General features: G+C 42.0%; 4 protein-coding genes across 5 annotated transcripts; 2 read left to right on the forward strand and 2 right to left on the reverse strand.

Moving 5' to 3' along the window:
• Window positions 1-557: 557 nt before the first annotated feature.
• Window positions 558-2,024, forward strand: LOC135633018 (stem-specific protein TSJT1-like). Its single transcript, XM_065142027.1, has 4 exons — window positions 558-878; window positions 1,100-1,343; window positions 1,441-1,561; window positions 1,643-2,024. The coding sequence occupies exons 1-4, from the start codon at window positions 640-642 to the stop codon at window positions 1,834-1,836; spliced, it is 798 nt and encodes a 265-aa protein (XP_064998099.1). The 5' UTR covers window positions 558-639; the 3' UTR covers window positions 1,837-2,024.
• Window positions 2,025-2,842: 818 nt separating this feature from the next.
• LOC135632315 (putative serine/threonine-protein kinase) lies at window positions 2,843-10,943 on the forward strand. Of its 2 annotated transcripts, XM_065140781.1 has the most exons (8): window positions 2,843-3,015; window positions 4,121-4,257; window positions 6,063-6,188; window positions 7,793-7,908; window positions 8,456-8,666; window positions 8,741-8,978; window positions 9,847-9,994; window positions 10,363-10,943. In XM_065140781.1, the coding sequence occupies exons 3-8, from the start codon at window positions 6,116-6,118 to the stop codon at window positions 10,711-10,713; spliced, it is 1,137 nt and encodes a 378-aa protein (XP_064996853.1). In that variant the 5' UTR covers window positions 2,843-3,015; window positions 4,121-4,257; window positions 6,063-6,115; the 3' UTR covers window positions 10,714-10,943. The 2 variants fall into 2 exon arrangements, with proteins under 2 accessions (XP_064996853.1, XP_064996854.1); XM_065140782.1 differs by lacking the exon at window positions 4,121-4,257.
• A 184-nt stretch (window positions 10,944-11,127) lies between these two features.
• Window positions 11,128-14,375, reverse strand: LOC103978250 (clathrin light chain 2). The gene is made up of 3 exons (XM_009393976.3): window positions 13,829-14,375; window positions 11,843-11,996; window positions 11,128-11,744 (listed from the first exon to the last, which is right to left on the reverse strand). Exons 1-3 carry the CDS (start codon window positions 14,287-14,289, stop codon window positions 11,325-11,327), a joined length of 1,035 nt encoding a protein of 344 aa, XP_009392251.2. The 5' UTR covers window positions 14,290-14,375; the 3' UTR covers window positions 11,128-11,324.
• An 807-nt stretch (window positions 14,376-15,182) lies between these two features.
• LOC135632433 (protochlorophyllide reductase-like) lies at window positions 15,183-16,946 on the reverse strand. Its single transcript, XM_065141008.1, has 5 exons — window positions 16,796-16,946; window positions 16,637-16,723; window positions 16,017-16,548; window positions 15,573-15,931; window positions 15,183-15,489 (listed from the first exon to the last, which is right to left on the reverse strand). The coding sequence occupies exons 1-5, from the start codon at window positions 16,844-16,846 to the stop codon at window positions 15,334-15,336; spliced, it is 1,185 nt and encodes a 394-aa protein (XP_064997080.1). The 5' UTR covers window positions 16,847-16,946; the 3' UTR covers window positions 15,183-15,333.
• Window positions 16,947-17,228: the final 282 nt, after the last annotated feature.

Here is a 17,228-nt window from a genome sequence, read left to right on the forward strand (position 1 = left end):
TCCGCTCGGAGCGGGACGTTTGGTGGGGCGTGGGCCAAACCAGCGGAACTGCTCCGGCAGGCAACGCGGACGCCCGACGGCGGGCGCGCTCGAGCCGTCCGAGACCACGCGAAAATACTGCGTCGGCAGCGGACGGGTAACCCCTCTGGGTCCGGGCAGGCGTTCGTCACCCGTGACGTGACGCCCGCTTCGTCCCGTCCCCGGATTCTGCCAACCTCCACGCAGGATTCGTACACAGAGTTCCTCGGATTCCCTGTGGGCCGTGACGTGGATTTCCCTCGCCAGATAAGGTCCGGTGTGGAACACCTCGCCAGACGCGATCGCCTCCGCCGCCGGTGCCATCACCACTTCCCTCCTTTTCCCATCTAGGCCCTACTTTTCGAGCTAAAACTCTCAACTCAGCGGAAGGTAATTTCACCGTACAGTTGCTCGGATCGCATCGCTTTTATCGATGCCGACAAGGAAAACCTTATCCGACTGACCTGACACGTGGCAATCAAAGAAAATTCACTCTCTCGTTCCCTCGTATAAATAACACATCGCCCCTCCCTTTCACACTTCATTCCGAGCCGTTCCCCGTCGTTCACTGTAGCAGAAGAGTTCTTCCTCGTCCGAACCAGAAAGAGTAACAGCGCAAAGATGTTGGGGATATTCCACAAAGCCGTGGCCCAGGCGCCGCAGGAGCTCCACAGCCCGGAGTCCGCCGCCGGCATCTCGCCTAAGTCCGGCTCTGTTCGCCGCCAGCCCAAGAACCCGGACGAGATCCTCAGGGACTTCCACGCTGCTTATTCCGGCCAGTCCTTCTCCGCCTCCTTCAGCGGCGGCGCCGCCCTCGCCTGCGTCGGCCCCCGCGCTCCCCGTCCCTCTTTCCACCAGAGGTACGGCGTCGTAGTGCTCTTGTAGCACGCAAACGTTTAAATCATGATCAAAGATCATTGTCTTTTGGCTACGGAAATTTCACGGATCCTAATATTAACCATGCTACATATCTAATTTGCGTGGTTGATTAGCCCTTCTTCCTTCAATCGAAGAGATGAAGCAGAATCTGAGATCTTTTCCCTTTTCTTTTGCGTGGTGTTTCGTCTGCGTGTATTTTCAGGTTGTTCTGTAGCTATGATGAGGTTTACTGCATGTTCGTGGGGAGCCTCGGCAACCTGAGCGCCCTCATCAGGCAGTACGGTCTCTGCAGCAAGTCCACCAACGAGGCGCTGCTGGTGATCGAGGCGTATCGGACGCTCCGCGACCGCGGGCCGTACCCGGCCGACCAGGTCGTGAAGGACTTCAGCGGCTCCTTCGCCTTCATCGTCTACGACAACAAAACCAGCACCGTCTTCGCTGCGCTGGTAACATCATACACTCACATATAGAACTTGCTATGTTCATCCCATCGGTTGCCTCGAGGAACGCTGTGGATCTGATATGGTGTTCGCTTTGAAACAGAGCTCCGATGGAGGAATACCTCTGTACTGGGGCGTTGCAGCGGATAGCTCGATCGTAATTTGCGATGACAGGGAAATCACAAAGGAGAGCTGCGGCAAATCCTACGCTCCGTTCCCTACTGGTAAACAGGCAAATTTTACATGCTCTTCTCCATAATCGACTTGTAAAGAGGCTTAAAAGATGCTTGTGGTGTTGGGTTCAGGATGCATGTTTCACAGCGACGGAGGGTTGAGGAGCTTCGAGCACCCGTTGAACAGGCTGAAGGCGATGCCGAGGGTGGACAGCGAGGGGGTGATGTGCGGCGCCAGCTTCAAGGTGGACACGTTCGCCAAGATCAACTCCATGCCCAGAGTCGGGAGTGCCGCCGACTGGACTTCATGGGATAACTCACACTGAACACCATCGTTGCTGATCTCTCTGTAACAGGGGAAGGAAAGAGTGGGTAGACGTTCCATGTTTCTCCGAGTGCCCCTTCCTTGTGTACTTTTGTGACTGGAGGCGTCTTCCAGTTCTGCATCAATAAAGGTGTAATAGTTAGTTGTCTATGGCAAGAAATAAAGCTAGTAGCTCAACGCCTTGGGTGATGTAGTCATGCTTAACTCCAAACTCGTGCGAGCAGTGAAGAAGCAAATAAAAGAATCGACCACGGAACTAAGACCAGAGGAGGAAGACGACCAGGGGGTTGACCGATTCAGAAGACTCGACCAAGTCTTTTGATTACTCGACTCATCACCGAAAAACACACCCGAAGGGTGTAGAAACAATGAAGGCATCAGTATATCTGTACATGTGCACATACGGCATTATATATCTTACTAAAATTGCCGGCCTACACTTGCGAATGTCAAAGTATCAGCACGCCTGAGAGGACCGGACTTTGGTGGCATATACGTATCAATAAAAAGTCTACAAACTCATCCCATCTAACGTTTAGTCTTTTATTCTTTAGCCAACAAATTAGCCAATGTAAGAAAACCTCAAATAAATAAAAATAAAGAAATTTGACGAAGTCCACATAAATAAATTGCTATTGCCAATATTTTGAACCGGAAAAGGGGATCTCAGTGATCTGGTCGCGGACCCCACGATCGGACGGCTATACCCCAGTTGGTACCCTTTTCTGTTCCTTTGACCTCGACGTGTCACCCAGCTCTAGTCTCTCGCAAGTCCTGCGATCGGAGGATATAGATGGGTGTCCATCGCACCGTTTGGATCCCCAATTCATGATGCATGCGACCGGATTTGCCTGCGACACGGATCAAGAGGCGGGTGGCGTTGGACTTGGTAGAAAACGACCACGCGACGGCGGAAGGGCTACCGTGCGAACGCCGCTCGTCTTTCTTTAAATCTGAGCTAACCAACAACAATGGAGTCGAACAGATTAGAGAGAGAGAGCGAGAGAGAACAGAAGTGAGAGAGGTCATGGGCTCCGGAAGAATCCAGATTTTACTTTGAATCGTTCCTCTTTGACGGCTTCAGTGCGTTAGGGTTGGAAGAATTGGTGGCGCGGTAGTTTAAAGCAATCGTCGGTTGCCTGATCCTTTCTGTCATCGCAGAAGTTTCGGTCTGAGCTCTGTAAGTACTCTATTTCTTGCTTGCTTTCTCTGATTTCTGCTCTGTAAGTAGAGATTATTCATGTTGTTTTGAGTGATCTTCCAAGTTAACCCTTCGGTGGTTAGTGGTCTCATCGAAAACATCTTTTGAGTAGCTTAGATGATCTCGATCTGTGTCCAATTTTTCTGGTTTTCACTTAGATCGAACAAGTGTAGATGATTCTTCGATGATGTATACGTGTCTGAGTTGATGTAAGGGAAGCTGTTTGATAGGCACGCCAGCATGTTGTATAATCCGGAGCAATAATCTTTCTTTGATTCCGCCAAGTTGCTGCTTTTAATCTGATTGGTTTAAGCATGGGGAAGTGCAATTGTGGAACCCATCTGCTATGCCTGTATCGGTCTCTTCCAGAATGTAGGCAGAGTAGTCCAACTGACATGATATATCAACAGTAAAAACAACAAAAAAAGCCATAAAGTCCCGCCAAATGACTCTGTAAATTACTGGATATGCTTTGATCGCCGTGGAGAAAGCTATGTTCTTTATTGGAATGTACTGGTTGCTTTTTATCCTTGTACAGATTGTTCTATTGTGTTGTTCATCCATCTTAACCGACCAGAATATATTCATTTCTTTAATGACCAGAACCCTTTTTATCCTTATCAAAAGAGAAGAATTTAAGTTTACTTATGTTCACAAGAATTAAATGAACCATTCTGGTACAGTTTACAGAAATTCTATCCAGTCTTAGCCTTATGTACATGGTAGCAGCAAATGTTACGTGGCCTCATGCAATATGATTGTCCTTGACATCATTAATGAGTATTATGTACTTAATTCAGAAATTCTATACACTAGGGCTTTTAAAGTTGTTTAATATTGATAGTATGTATCTATATTTTCTTGTAAATTACTAATGATGTGAATGATCTCCTTGAAGTTTTTTGAAATGCCTGAAACATTTGTATGAATAGTGTCTTGCTCTACTTTTCTAAGATTTATTATGTCACCATCTATGTTATATATTTTCTATCTGTGAATCCTAGGCCCAATTTATGTATATTCATAATTTGGAAAATAAAGTATTTTTGCGGTTACAATCTTGATCATTCAATATAACTCTCAGATGACTAGTCCGATTCGCCAAGAAATTGAGGGTCAACAATCACCATACTGTTGCTGATTGAAAAAAGAAATCATATCCTATATTTCGTGCAGAAGGATTTATGGAGGATTAAGTGGGTCCCTTGGGCTGAAGCCAAGGTATTTCACATGGTCTTAGGCTACACACCTTACTAATCTGTTATATTTTGCTGTGGAGTTTGCCTTTTGCATGAATTTACATCATTATATAATCCTATAACAATTCTGGGAAGGTTAATCTTCTCCAGAGTCACTGAAAAGCATTATTAAATTTTGTCTATCACTCAATCTAACCCCATTCATACTCTGAATTTCATGTGATTTATTAAGCTGAAAATAGTTTTCAAAGTGATTTTTAGGTGTAATATTGCTAATTAATTGCCTGTATTTTGCTTCTGTGATGAATTCAAATTTTCTTCCAACTTCTGCTTCATGCAATTTCACATGAATTTAGAGCTTCTAATGGTTCAAGTGTGCCTTGTGTATTGCTTGTTTGAGTATTTTTGTTTTTACAATTCTAGCATATAAAGTATTTGTTGCCATGCTCTTAATTCAGATTTAAGGATTTCATGGGAGTCTTGCTAGAGAATTATGTGTTTTCACGTTGTCAATAGTGACCATTGGTTGTGTTAATATGTACTGTTTGGTTCAGAGTAAGTGTGCTCATGTCCTTTGTATGGGTCAATTATAACATCTCAAACAACCTCCCTGCATGACAGGTAGAATAAAGTCATCTTTACATCTCATGGATGTCATACCTCTCTTTTCAAATGGTGTTTGTTACAGTTGTGTTTTTTTTCAAACCTTGTATAAGCTTATAAGCTTTCGCGAGACTTAAAGTTTCATTATTCTGCTTTCCCTTTGTGTTGAGGACATTTTGACAGAGTACGGAGTCCTTAGCTCTAGAAGGCTCATGATGTAGATTACATTACCAACTAATAGAAACATATATATGGTGTTAGAAATAATGCCTTCTTTTTCTAACTAATGGTATCTGTTTGAGTTTAATTTCAATAAATTTGACATGTAATATTTTAGGTAGTATAGCTTTCTGATTTGCAGGATAAAGTTCTATTCAGTATGTCACTTTACATATTCTTTTCTTATTGTAGACAGTATAAATAATTTTTTGTTTTGGAGCTTACAGATTTTCTTGATTCATAATATCCTCATGGCCATTTCCCTGAAAGTTTAGTGCCACTTAAAGAGCCACAACATTTACTGGAGAAATGGGTGTTTACATGTAGGCTTGAGTTAGCTTGAGTTAATATGTGGAATAATTGATCAGACATTTCCAAGCCACCAGACTGTGATTTCAATTTATGCACATGAACCATGCATGCTGCATTTTGCATCTTATATGACAAATTTGTCAAGATTGTTATAGCCTCCTGAGCCAACTCTTTGCCTATTTTCATGTCTTCAATTCCGAAAATACCCATCTTAAACTAAATTCAGTGGAGAATCTTTACAATTTTAAATTATTAATTGAAGCTGACTGAGGTTACTGCAATTTGCTAAAGGGATCCACTGACTTCGAAACATTATTTGATTCTCCATAAAAATCTGGCTTTATGTCTTTGTTCTTTTTGTCTATCCTTGACTTTATTATTTAGATTTGAAAAAGGAGGACATTTTGAATAGCTTTCTAAATGAGTTTGCTGAAGACCAGATGCGAGTATTTCCATTTCTTGATACCTTATGAATGGCTCTATATCTCGAGGGTCACCTGGGTTTAACAAGGATGGCTGTGAATATGCACTAAATTTTGACAGCACTTGTTGGAATATGCTTGACTCTTTCTCTTTCTAAAGTTGATGATTTTCTTTATGCATAACTTGTCTTCAACCAAAGTTTTAATATGATTTGATGAAAAAGAAATTAATAATCCATATTATTCACTGATTGCTCATTTTTTGTTTCAGGTTGGGCAGCATATGCAGTTTTTCGACAGTTGTGGTTCATAAAATAGGTGAAAATGAACTGCTCCTGTTTTGGTGCTATATTCTCTCGGAAAAAACAACTTACCTATTCTGAACAGAATCTAGAGGGTAAGAAATTTTGACAAGCACAAAATACTAGCTTTCTAGAAGGCTCATAGTGTAGATTACATTACCTACTAATAAAAGCATATGCTGTCAGAAAGAATGTCTTTCTTGTAAATAATGGTATCTGTTTGACTTTAATTTCAATTAATTAGACGTGATGTTTTCGGTAGCATAGATTCTGATTTGCAAGATAAAGTTATATTCGGTATATCACTTCACATATTCTTTTCTTATCATAGACAGTATAAATATATTTTTTGTTTTGAAGCCTAAATATTTTCTTGATGCATAATTTCCTCATGACCATTTCCTGGAAAACAGTGCCATTTGAAGAGCCAGGACATTTACCGGAGAAATGGGTGCTTAAATGTAGTAGGTTTGAGTTAATATGTGGAACGATTGATCAGATAATTCCAAGCCACCAAACTGTGGTATCAATTTATGCACATGAGCCACACACTGCATTTTGCATCTTATATGACAAATTTGTCAAGATTAGCCTCCTGAGAAAACTCTTTGCCTATTTTCATGTCTTTGATTCTGAAAATACCCACCTTAAACTAAATTCAGTGGAGAATCTTTACAATTCTAAATTATTAATTGAAGCTGACTGATATTACTGCAATTTGCAAAAGGGAACCACTGGCTTCCAAACATCATATGATTCTACATAAAAATCTGACTTCTATGTCTTTATTCTTTTTGTCTATCCTTATCTTTATTATTTAGATTTGAAAAAGGAGTACAATTTGAATATCCTTCTAAATGAGTTTGCCTGAAGACCAGATGTGAGTATTTCCATTTCTTGATACCTTATCAACAGTCTGGAACATGGTCCCAACTATGACTGCATATTGGGGATCCTTGGCTACTTTTATGACAATTGCAGCAGAAAAATCACCTTCACACGATAAAAATGAAAGCATTGACATTGGGCAAAATATCAAGTGATATCTTAAGGTCCCTCTTGGTTCAGAGACAATGAAATTTCTACACAAGTTTCAATTGAGGTTCCAAGTTCCAATGAGCATTTTCTCTAAATTCCAACAATATCTGATCAAGGGATTTTATGAATGGGATATATGTGAGCATTTTGATGTTTGAAGGCTGTAAATCTTGGAATTTAATTTTCATAGGTGTCCTTGGAACTGAAGTTCTGGGATTTTGACGTGGGATTTAGATGGTGGGACTTTGAGGATGTTTGCTTAAATCACCATTGAATAGCAGTAGTATCAAACAGGGCTTTGGGACTTGAATCCTGAGATTTTGAGGGTGGAGTTTCTTGGATGTGATTTGGGATGTTTGGCTAAAATCCTAGGATTTCATGGGAAATCCCTAATAATCTAGTATCAAACAAAGCCTCATAGTGGAGCGAAATAAATCAATTAAGTTACCACTATTATTAGATAATTATGCAGGCATATTGTGATGTGAAAAAGCAAACCACAGTTGTATTATCATGTACTTGGTACTGCTTAGTTGTTTTGTTTCTGTAATTTGCAGGTATTGTTTTACTGCATGTTTTACCAGTAGGATCATTTTTGTTGTGGGTCAGGATAGATAATGTGTATTGAGAGTCTTACATTGCATACCTTTTCTCTATCCAGGGTTTTCATCGGAAAAGAATATAAAGCTTTTTTCTTACATCGAGCTTAAGTCAGCAACAGACAACTTTCATCCAAGCAACAAGATAGGTCGGGGTGGTTTTGGAACAGTATACAAGGTAGGCACAAGAATTTTGTTGATCTAGCTTATGATATATGTTACTAGAGAAATCTGCAGTTGCTAATCCAGAATTTTGCATTTATGGTTTTGTATGATAAATTGGTTGTCCCTAAGTTGTTGACAGCACCCTCCCCCTTGATTGTTGACAGCTCTCAATGGGGGGACTGTTTGCTTGTATTCACAGTGTGAGTTTGTTTATGGTACTGAAGTTTGTAGTTTGTACAAATGTATTTTGTTGTAAATGCAAAATTTATGTAGCTCTATGAGGTCATAAACATGATTGCTACTGATAAAAACATTTTAAGTAGACTCAAACAAGACTTCTAACTGTACGTCCACTCCTTTGATACAGTAAAAGCAGGTAATTTTCAGCGAGTTATATAAGGTTCCTTCACGAACTATCTATGATGAAAGCTTATGGACTTCATGAATAGAAAATTTCTTACCTTGATGAACGTTTAGAATTTATGTTCAAGAATTAAAACATTTCTCATATTTGCAAAACTTATTGTTTCTTGAATCCTGATGGTTGTCATGTGTATCAGGGAACTCTTAGGAATGGAGCACTTGTTGCAATAAAGGTACTTTCTGCAGAATCACGACAAGGAATTAAGGAATTTTTGACTGAGATTGATGTCATAACAAATGTTAAGCATCCCAACCTTGTTGAGCTAATTGGTAGCTGTGTTGAAGGCGGCAATCGCATTTTGGTTTATGAATACTTGGAAAGCAGTAGTATTGATCGTGCATTACTAGGTAACTATCATACCTTTGCAAGATTGATGATAAAATCTGTGTAACTACTATTGATAATTTCTTTCACCTTCTAGGTAGGAACAGCGATGCAACTAAGCTAAATTGGTACATCAGATCTTCAATTTGCCTGGGCATCGCCAGGGGTCTCAAATATCTACATGAGGAGCTTGAACCACCAATTGTACACAGAGACATCAAAACTAGCAATATTCTCCTTGACAGGAATTTTGTCCCTAAAATTGGAGATTTTGGTGTGGCTAAGCTTTTTCCTGACAACATTACTCATATCAGCACACGCGTAGCCGGAACAACGTATGGTGTTGGTGATCTTGTTTAACTTACCCAGAATATTACGTATTTGAGTACATATGGACACACAAATTCCTTTGCAAGCAAAGGACATACAATTTGATTACTTGTTTAGTAAGGTAGGCTGATCAAATATGAAGACAGAATTAAAGTGAAAAAGAATTAACAACAAACTTTTTTAGTCTCCTGACACTGGCAGGATATTACCAAGGTAATGTTTGGTAACATTAATCTATAGCGAATTAGATGAGCAGGTACAAAAAGTTGGAATAAACTAGCATCAGATGTGTGCAACTGCATGGTATATAGATTGGCACAGTGCAACTAAATTATTTTGTTCTTGGTAGAGTTTACAGGGAAAATTTGTAAGGTGTGAATATTATTAGGAGAGTATCTTGTAAGTAGAAATTTGCCATAGAATGTTCTCTGCATCCACAAACGGCTAAGTCCAAAACACACAAGAAAGAAAATATAATTGTTTAAGTCTTGTTCTCAAACTAGGAATCTGTTTCTCTTTTGTTTTTCATTAATAAATTAGGGATTATGGAAGGAATTCTAAAGTTAAAACCAAAGTAGGAAAGTATAAGCATGTGAGACAAACAATTATCTTATTGCAGCACATTGTAGCAACATTTTTCAGCAATCTTTTACAGATTGAATTAGTAAACATCAGGCAAGAAATGAATGTGAGCCTGAACTTGAAACAACTTTGCTTATTGAAACACCACTTGTGAATGTATAAACTAATCAGCCTTGTTATTTTCTTGACATGTGGAAGTCTGTTTGTGCATATGTAAAATCTGTATACATGCTTTTCAGAAGGAACTTGAAACTTTCTTCTGGTACTTACCGTTGGCAATATTTGATGCAGTGGTTATTTGGCTCCTGAGTATGCTATGAAAGGCAAGTTAACTAAGAAGGCTGACATATATAGCTTTGGGATCCTCGTTCTTGAAATAATTAGTGGCAGAAGTAATTCGAAGTCATGGTCAGAAATTGGAAAACCTCTCTTGGAATGGGTAAGGATTCGTTTCTACTTGCTACATATCTCATTATGATTATATTGTTAATTGACATTTCCAATTCTTGCGCTGCACGATCTAATCTATGTAGTATAGTTATGTCTTTTTTTTTTTTTTTTTTCTTTTTGCAAGAAAAATAACTATTTAGTATAGTTATCTCACCTTTGCTGCAAGAAAATATTTTCGTTTTCAATACAATTTTCCAGCTCCATGGTGATGTGAGTACACAGATTGAATTGCCACATCATTGTTAGTACCTACGTAAATAGACAGTAACTTCATGCATTAGGCAGTTGTTTTGCATGTTTATTCTTAACAACTATGATGATTTTAGATTAAAAAAAAAAATACATATGGACATGCAGACATGGAACCTTTTCGAGGAAGGGAGACTTGCAGAGGTTGTAGATCCAGCTCTGAAGGAGTATCCACAAGATCAGGTGATACGGTACATCAAAGTAGCCCTCTTCTGCACACAAGCTGTGGCCGGACGGAGGCCCTCCATGCTCCAAGTTGTAGACATGTTATCGAAGCCTGTACAACTCAACGATGAGGAAATTAGTTCGCCTGGTTACATGGAAGACCGTGGAAAAATTAGCAGGGGTCTGAGAGTAACAAACACCACGTACCCTCGGTCGAAGGATTCAACAAGCAGTGATACGACCACCCCATTCACCTCCGGCCATGTCACATTCACCGAAATGCACCCAAGGTGAGCTTTGCTGAAGCAACGAGTGAGCCAGATTCTTTTTGCACATACCAATAGGTTGAGTCCCTGAATGTGATTCTTCTAATGGACTTTGCGCCCCCTTATATTCACATTGCATATATATATATATATATATATAGTTGAGTTTGCATGGGTGTGAGATGTGTACGTAAAATCTTTAATGTATTATTATTCACACAGCAAAAGCCCACCGCCCCTTCAAAAGGCATTTCTGCAGAGCGCCATAGTGAAAACACATCTGTTGGCACAACTTTTGCAGCTAGAAACAGTTTCTCGGCACATGCATGCAAGTGCTTGAACCTGCCAAGTAAAAAATAGATCGCATGTCAACACTGAATCCCACCCACCCCCAAAAGGGTGTGTGTAAATGGCAACACAAACAGACCACCGTCGCCGCATGGAAATAAAAACTGAGATGGGCTTTGTCATGGTTGTGATAGATAGTATTGTGGATGACTTCCCCCCACATGTTTATTCAGAATAAGTCAATTGTCTATCTACCAACCTACTAACACACATCACATCACGCATTCATATTCCCTAATTCCCTCTTTGCCTTCCTGCCCATTTGTTTAGATGCAGCACTGTCTCTGTTTCTTAAGTTGAAGAGGTGCTGCTGTTAGCGCTGGTTTCCTGTTTGGCTCCAGCAGCAGCAACAGCTCCATCTTTAGCCGGGGCATAAGTTGAAGAGGTGCTGTTGGTGCTGGTTTCCGGTTTGGCTCCACCACCACCACCACCACCAGCTCCATCTTTAGCTGGGGCAGGAGGAGGGAGGGGTTTCAGATGCGGTGGCGTGTTATGCTTAAGCTTTACCAATATCTGCCGCATTCTTGAAAGGTCGGTGGGTTTGCCGGGCTTTGGTCCCTGAATGACCACAATCGATGGCTTCCTCTCCTGTTCTTTCTTTCCCCTCCTCTTCTCAATGCTTGGTATCTCACGAGGTATCAGCTCCGCGATTGCTTTCCAATAGTCCTTGTATGCGTTGGCATGGAAATTCTCCTGGTTGGCCAGGAATAGCTGGGTGACAAACAAGAAACAAGTTGTTGTTGGTCCCCGTAGAACTGCTATTTGGTGTTACTAACAAAATTACATACTGAAACAACAGTCAACATTACCTTCTCCCTTTCCCTAATTTGGATCTTGTTCATCTCACAATTCAATTTCCTTTTCTCATAGAAGGCTATCTTGTATTCCTCAGCTTCAGCGAGGATTTGGTTCCGCACCTCCTTCTCCTTCCTTTCTTTCTCCTCAAGAAGAATGGCATTTTGGCTACATTCATTGTTACGTCAAAACCAGTAAATATCTTCAAACAAACCACAAAAGATTACAGAATTATAAAGATCCCAAATTCACACCACTGACTTGTTCATATATTTGCTCCAACATAAAATTACACAGGTCATACTTCAAACCTAGACCAAATCACAGATGCAGCAGCATACATATTGGATGCAATCTCTTCTAACCCTTTTTAGCTGTGGTCTTAAAAGGCACAGCACCAAGCTAGCTCAAGTTTCTGTGATGAAATAGAGCATCCACCTATGGTAGGCAGCGGAGTTGCAATAAAAGGCTGGAAGAAGAGGTAGCCAGGTTTGCGTGACAAATAGGATATATAACAACGCTTAAATTAAAAGATCAGCAAGGTTGTGACAGGGAGAAGCGAAAAATTGTCTTCTTTGCTCCTTTGTGTTAGTTACTACTACTCGTTAAGTTAAAATAGGGAATCAAAGAAGAGATACTACATACAGTAAAACATGTGCCAATAGTCCAACGAATTTGCTACAATTTTCTTGTGCCATGTCCTACACCATGCTATGGCACGATGGTGTGAAACTGACCATCCTGATGAGACAAGAAACAATTGTATTCCTGTATCCAGATATGAACACTAGAATCCTCTACTCATCAAATTTTCGACAATACAGAGGCTGCAAAATTTGGGGTCCAGTTGTTCATTAAAAAAAAAAAAGAAGAGAAAATTTTGGCAAACAAAACTTGGATACATCTTCAAAAGTAAAGCCAGCAACTTAAATAGATAGAGATACTCACTGGGCTTTCCTTTAATACTTCCTTCTACTTAGAAGGATTAAAACTTAGCCAGGAGAGTTAGAATAGGAAAATAACTTTTTTGGAACTGTTGGACTGTCATTGTAGATGAATAGGTTCACAAAACAGCATCATCAACAGTACATCCTAAAGCAACAATAAATTCCAACCAATTGACTCTTCAAATGGATTCAAAGCATCACAATTAAAGGCTCACGAAAATTGAAACTAGACCTAACCCAAAGTTTATAATTTGGACTCCACCCAAGGACGGTCGATCCTGCTATGGTTCATGTCTTACCACTGATCCGATGGTTCCTTAGGTTTGATCTATAAGATCTAGAAGTTCGATCTTGCTTGTCTTCAGCATCCTTGGATCACCACATCAAACCCATAAGCCCAAGTCACCATGACATCCACAATCGCAACCACCATGATTTCTTTTTTATGTAAAGGTCAAAAACCAAATGACTGCGTCAATAAAGAATTATATGCCTCGATTGAGATAAAAAATAATAATAATAATAAACCGGGGTTATGTGGGGTTCCGATGTAAATTAGACCTCCCTATCACAGTTCAAGCTGGTTTTGAATCAGATTACAGCCGCAGCACTATTTACACTGCGAGCTCCGAGAACCTGAACCTGTTTCACTAAACACTACAATCCACACGGCGGCACAAACAGATCCATGTAAACCTCTACGATCTATTTGAGTATTGCTAATTTCAACTTGCACAAGTTACCACCTTGCAACACTGCACGAGTACCGTGGTGATCAACCTTCGATTCAGTCAAAACCCTAATCTGTGACATGCAAAAAAAAATAGAAGCAAAATAGACACTAAATAAAAAGCTCCGAGTTCCCTGAACAGACCGATCATAAACATCAGGGTGATGAACATCTAGATGCTAACTAACCTAAGGCCAGATTACCGAGATCATCAACATAAGCATCACGAAAGGCACGAGCTTTATAATACGAGAAACAAACCAATAAAAGATGCACAAGAAATAAAAGCATCGAGCAAGAAGATCAAGCGAAGGAGAACTCACCGGCGCCACTCCCGCAGGACAAACCCTTCCTCCGGCTGCATCTCGCCCGGCGACTGTAGGATCGGCCCATCCGAACCGAAAATCCCCTCATCACCCGACTCTCCGTAGGTCTTCCCGTTGGATTCCGGCACGAAGAACGGCGACGGTGCCGACGAGAAGACGGAAGGGTGCGGGCCCGCTCTGATCCCGTAGCCCTCGGGCGACGGAGGGAAGCTGCCGTCATCGCCGGAGACGTGGCGGACGGGCACGTGGTGGAATCCTCCAACGCCACCAGAGGGATCATCGGCGTCGGGGTCCTGCGAGTCGACGTCGTCGACCAAGGAGGAGAAGGCGTCGAAGCGCTGGGAGGGTAGCCGGGGGTCGTAACCGATGTAGCCGTCGTCGTCGAACGGCCGGACGGAGGCCCCCACCGCCACCTCGTCGTCGTCCACGTCGAAGGCACCGTCGAATGAGGACGACATCGCTTCTCTCTCTGTCTCACTCGGAAGCCTCGCCTCTTTCGCAAGCGGAGAAGGCAACAAAGCGAAGCGATCAAAAGCAGCACCGAAGCTATGATAAAAAGGCGGTTTGAATCTGCCAATTTATTTATTTATTTATAATGTTTTGACATTTCTACCCTCGCGCGGTTTCCAAACGTGTTTGCCCCCTCTAAATATTAAACCCCTCAGCACATTTCTTCTAATAATATTCATTAAAGACATTAAATTATCCCATTTTAAATATGATTAATATTAGCTGGTTTAAGAGTATACATATCTATGGTTAGTATCTTTCATCCATTTATTTATTCTATTTTTTAATGGTATAATGTTAATTATACTGTCAATCAATAATTAATTTGTTACTCAATATTAAATCTTCTGAGTGATAGTAGATAAGATTTTTTCAACTATACTAGGAAATCTCTTTACTTTGTTGAGGAAAATCTTCTATTTTGTTGAAAACAATCCTCTATTCGATTGAAAAAAATTTTCCTCCTAATTTGTATAAACAGGAGAGGGATATATTAATGTATTCAAATTAAAGTTACTTGCTTTCTCCTCTCTAACCGTCGTCGAGAAAATCTTTCTACTAGGAAAGAAAGACATGTTAATGTATTCAAACTAAAATCACTAGTTAATCATAAAGTAACAAATTCTTGTGGATCTATAAATTTTGGAAAGTATTGATGAATATCTTTCGTTTACTGTGTATTAGGGAAAGAATATATATATATATATATATATATATATATATATATATATATATATATATATATATATAAAGATATTATAATGTTTTATTTTTATTTTATGTGTTCATATTATTTTTATAATTTGAAAAAAAAGCAATTCCTCCAAAGCATCAATTCGAATTTCTCACCCAAGGGATGCTTGCTGTTTTATTTGACTGAAACAAAATTGTAGAATGGCATGCATGCAGCTAACAGAGACGCTAACGAGGAGATGAGATGCCATATCCTCTGATACAGGCAAGCCATGGCACCTCCCAATACCAGAATCACATTAAGCCAAGCCCACCAGCTTCTCACTGACCTCCCAAAGCTTCCGGGCTTTCGCGGTATCACTGGCTTCCTGAGATAGCTGGTTCTCGAAGCTGGCTGAATCCTTGTTCCAGCTCCAGTAGACACCAGACTTTACCAAGCTTGGATCGCTCACGACCTGCAGAATTCCCACACCGATGCTATGAGCTTGTCGTTTCACCGACCGCTACTTGAAGAAGAGGTGATCTTTGCAGAGCATACCTGTGCAAGCCTTCTGCCTGATTCATCCTCGGAGACGAAGCCCTTGGTGATGAACCTCTGGAAGGGAGGGAAGAGAAGCCTGAAGAGGGGAATGTGCTCTCTGAAGAGGCCAGTGGTGGCAATGCAGCCCGGGTAGAGTGACGCGAATGTGATGCCGGTCTCCTCGTGGAATCTTCTGTGGAATTCTTGCATCGTGAGCATGTTGCAGATCTTGCTGTCCTTGTACGCCTTGGCCCCGTCGAAGTCACCTCCGTCGATCATGGCCGAGCTGTTCCTGCCGTTGAGTCCGCCGGCGAGGCCCCGCAGGTCTCCCAGTCCCGCCTTCGGTGGCACATTCCCTGCCAATGTGTTGGTGTTCCCTGCACGAGTGTCTCGGTTGTCATCATCACCTTCTCCAAATTGCAGCTGCTGGTCGAGAATGGCGACGCAGAGCCATCCAAGTACCTGTTATGGAGCCGAGGATGATGAGGCGCCGAGAAGGGTAATCGGACTTCTTCAAGTCCTCGAGGAGCAAGTTGGCGAGCAGGAAATGGCCCAGGTGGTTGACTCCGACGCTCATCTCGTACCCATCGGCCGTGTACGTCGGGGTGCGTGCGGTCGGCCGGTAGATCGCCGCGTTGCACACGAGCACGTCGAGAGGCCGCTCCGACTGGCGGAAGTTGTGGACAAACTGCCGCACGCTGTCGAGCGACGCGAGGTCCAAGTGCATGACGGTGTAGCTCTCCTTGGCCATGCCGGCGGACTGTGCCGCTTTCTCGGCCTTGAGGAAGTCCCTGCAGGCCATGATGACGTGCCACTTGCCAGTCTCAGCCAGAGCTTTGGCAGTAGCGAGGCCGAGGCCGGAGGAGGCCCCGGTGACCACCACGACTCCCTTTCGCAGCACCTTCTTCCCTTGCAGGGAAGCTTGGTTGAGTCCTGGAGCTGCAACAGCCGTTGTTTGGGCCTTCACCACTCCCACCGAAGCATTCACCCCCCGCTGCAAAGTTCAAGCTGATCGATGAATCATAACTGCGATGCGTAGGCAGTGCTACCACTTATAACAGAGTAGAAATCGAAGTAATTGCCTTGCTCCTAAGAAGTGGAACGTGAAGCCCGGACTTGTGATGCTCGAAAACCGAAGCCCCGAGGAATGCCGTTTCCTTGACCTTTCCCTGCACCAAACTCACTGAGCTGAGCATACAATGAAAAAGGCAGAAAACGAACATGAATCATAGGATATCGACCTCTTTGCGAGCAAGCAGAGGAGATGGAAGGTAGCAAGCCTGAAGAGCCATTCCAGCTTATGAGTCCGGTATATGGTAGATCCTCTGTTTTGGCGGTGGAGGAGGAGAGGAGCGGTGGGATTTATACGACGCTTTAGGCGAACGGAATGGAGCACTGTGAAGATAAGGCGAGAGACAGGACGGGCCCACATGATCCGGCGTCACAACCGAACCTCCAATGAGATGGCGAGTATTGGATTTCTCTCAGTGGATGTTTTCGTTCTCGTCCTACGGCGGATTTGTCCAGCGTCCGGCAGGTCGACTAACTAAATCATAGAGCGCGGCGGTTCAGCTGTTGGGCCTCGGACAACATTAGCGGCAGCGTCAAGCGTTTATTGGAAAGAATCACCGAGTCCCGATGCTTCTCTGACTGGGAATACCGAGCAGTTGATGC

Source organism: Musa acuminata, chromosome BXJ3-3, assembly GCF_036884655.1.
Source record: "Musa acuminata AAA Group cultivar baxijiao chromosome BXJ3-3, Cavendish_Baxijiao_AAA, whole genome shotgun sequence".
In the NCBI taxonomy this organism is placed as follows: Eukaryota; Viridiplantae; Streptophyta; class Magnoliopsida; order Zingiberales; family Musaceae; genus Musa; species Musa acuminata.

What these genes read in the sequence shown, in the direction of transcription:
- LOC135632315 (XM_065140781.1), top strand. Translation starts at nt 6,116, where the DNA reads ATGAACTGCTCCTGTTTTGGTGCTATATTCTCTCGGAAAAAACAACTT. An exon ending in GTTTTGGAACAGTATACAAG is followed by an intron (nt 7,909 to 8,455) that starts GTAGGCACAAGA and finishes CATGTGTATCAG; the next exon opens with GGAACTCTTAGGAATGGAGC. An exon ending in ACACGCGTAGCCGGAACAAC is followed by an intron (nt 8,979 to 9,846) that starts GTATGGTGTTGG and finishes TATTTGATGCAG; the next exon opens with TGGTTATTTGGCTCCTGAGT.
- LOC135632433 (XM_065141008.1), bottom strand. Translation starts at nt 16,846, where the DNA reads ATGGCTCTTCAGGCTTGCTACCTTCCATCTCCTCTGCTTGCTCGCAAA. An exon ending in TTCCACTTCTTAGGAGCAAG is followed by an intron (nt 16,549 to 16,636) that starts GCAATTACTTCG and finishes TGAACTTTGCAG; the next exon opens with CGGGGGGTGAATGCTTCGGT. An exon ending in CAGGCAGAAGGCTTGCACAG is followed by an intron (nt 15,490 to 15,572) that starts GTATGCTCTGCA and finishes GGAATTCTGCAG; the next exon opens with GTCGTGAGCGATCCAAGCTT.
- LOC103978250 (XM_009393976.3), bottom strand. Translation starts at nt 14,289, where the DNA reads ATGTCGTCCTCATTCGACGGTGCCTTCGACGTGGACGACGACGAGGTG. An exon ending in GTCCTGCGGGAGTGGCGCCG is followed by an intron (nt 11,997 to 13,828) that starts GTGAGTTCTCCT and finishes CAATGAATGTAG; the next exon opens with CCAAAATGCCATTCTTCTTG. An exon ending in AAATTAGGGAAAGGGAGAAG is followed by an intron (nt 11,745 to 11,842) that starts GTAATGTTGACT and finishes TTTGTCACCCAG; the next exon opens with CTATTCCTGGCCAACCAGGA.
- LOC135633018 (XM_065142027.1), top strand. Translation starts at nt 640, where the DNA reads ATGTTGGGGATATTCCACAAAGCCGTGGCCCAGGCGCCGCAGGAGCTC. An exon ending in CGTCCCTCTTTCCACCAGAG is followed by an intron (nt 879 to 1,099) that starts GTACGGCGTCGT and finishes GTGTATTTTCAG; the next exon opens with GTTGTTCTGTAGCTATGATG. An exon ending in CTACGCTCCGTTCCCTACTG is followed by an intron (nt 1,562 to 1,642) that starts GTAAACAGGCAA and finishes TGTTGGGTTCAG; the next exon opens with GATGCATGTTTCACAGCGAC.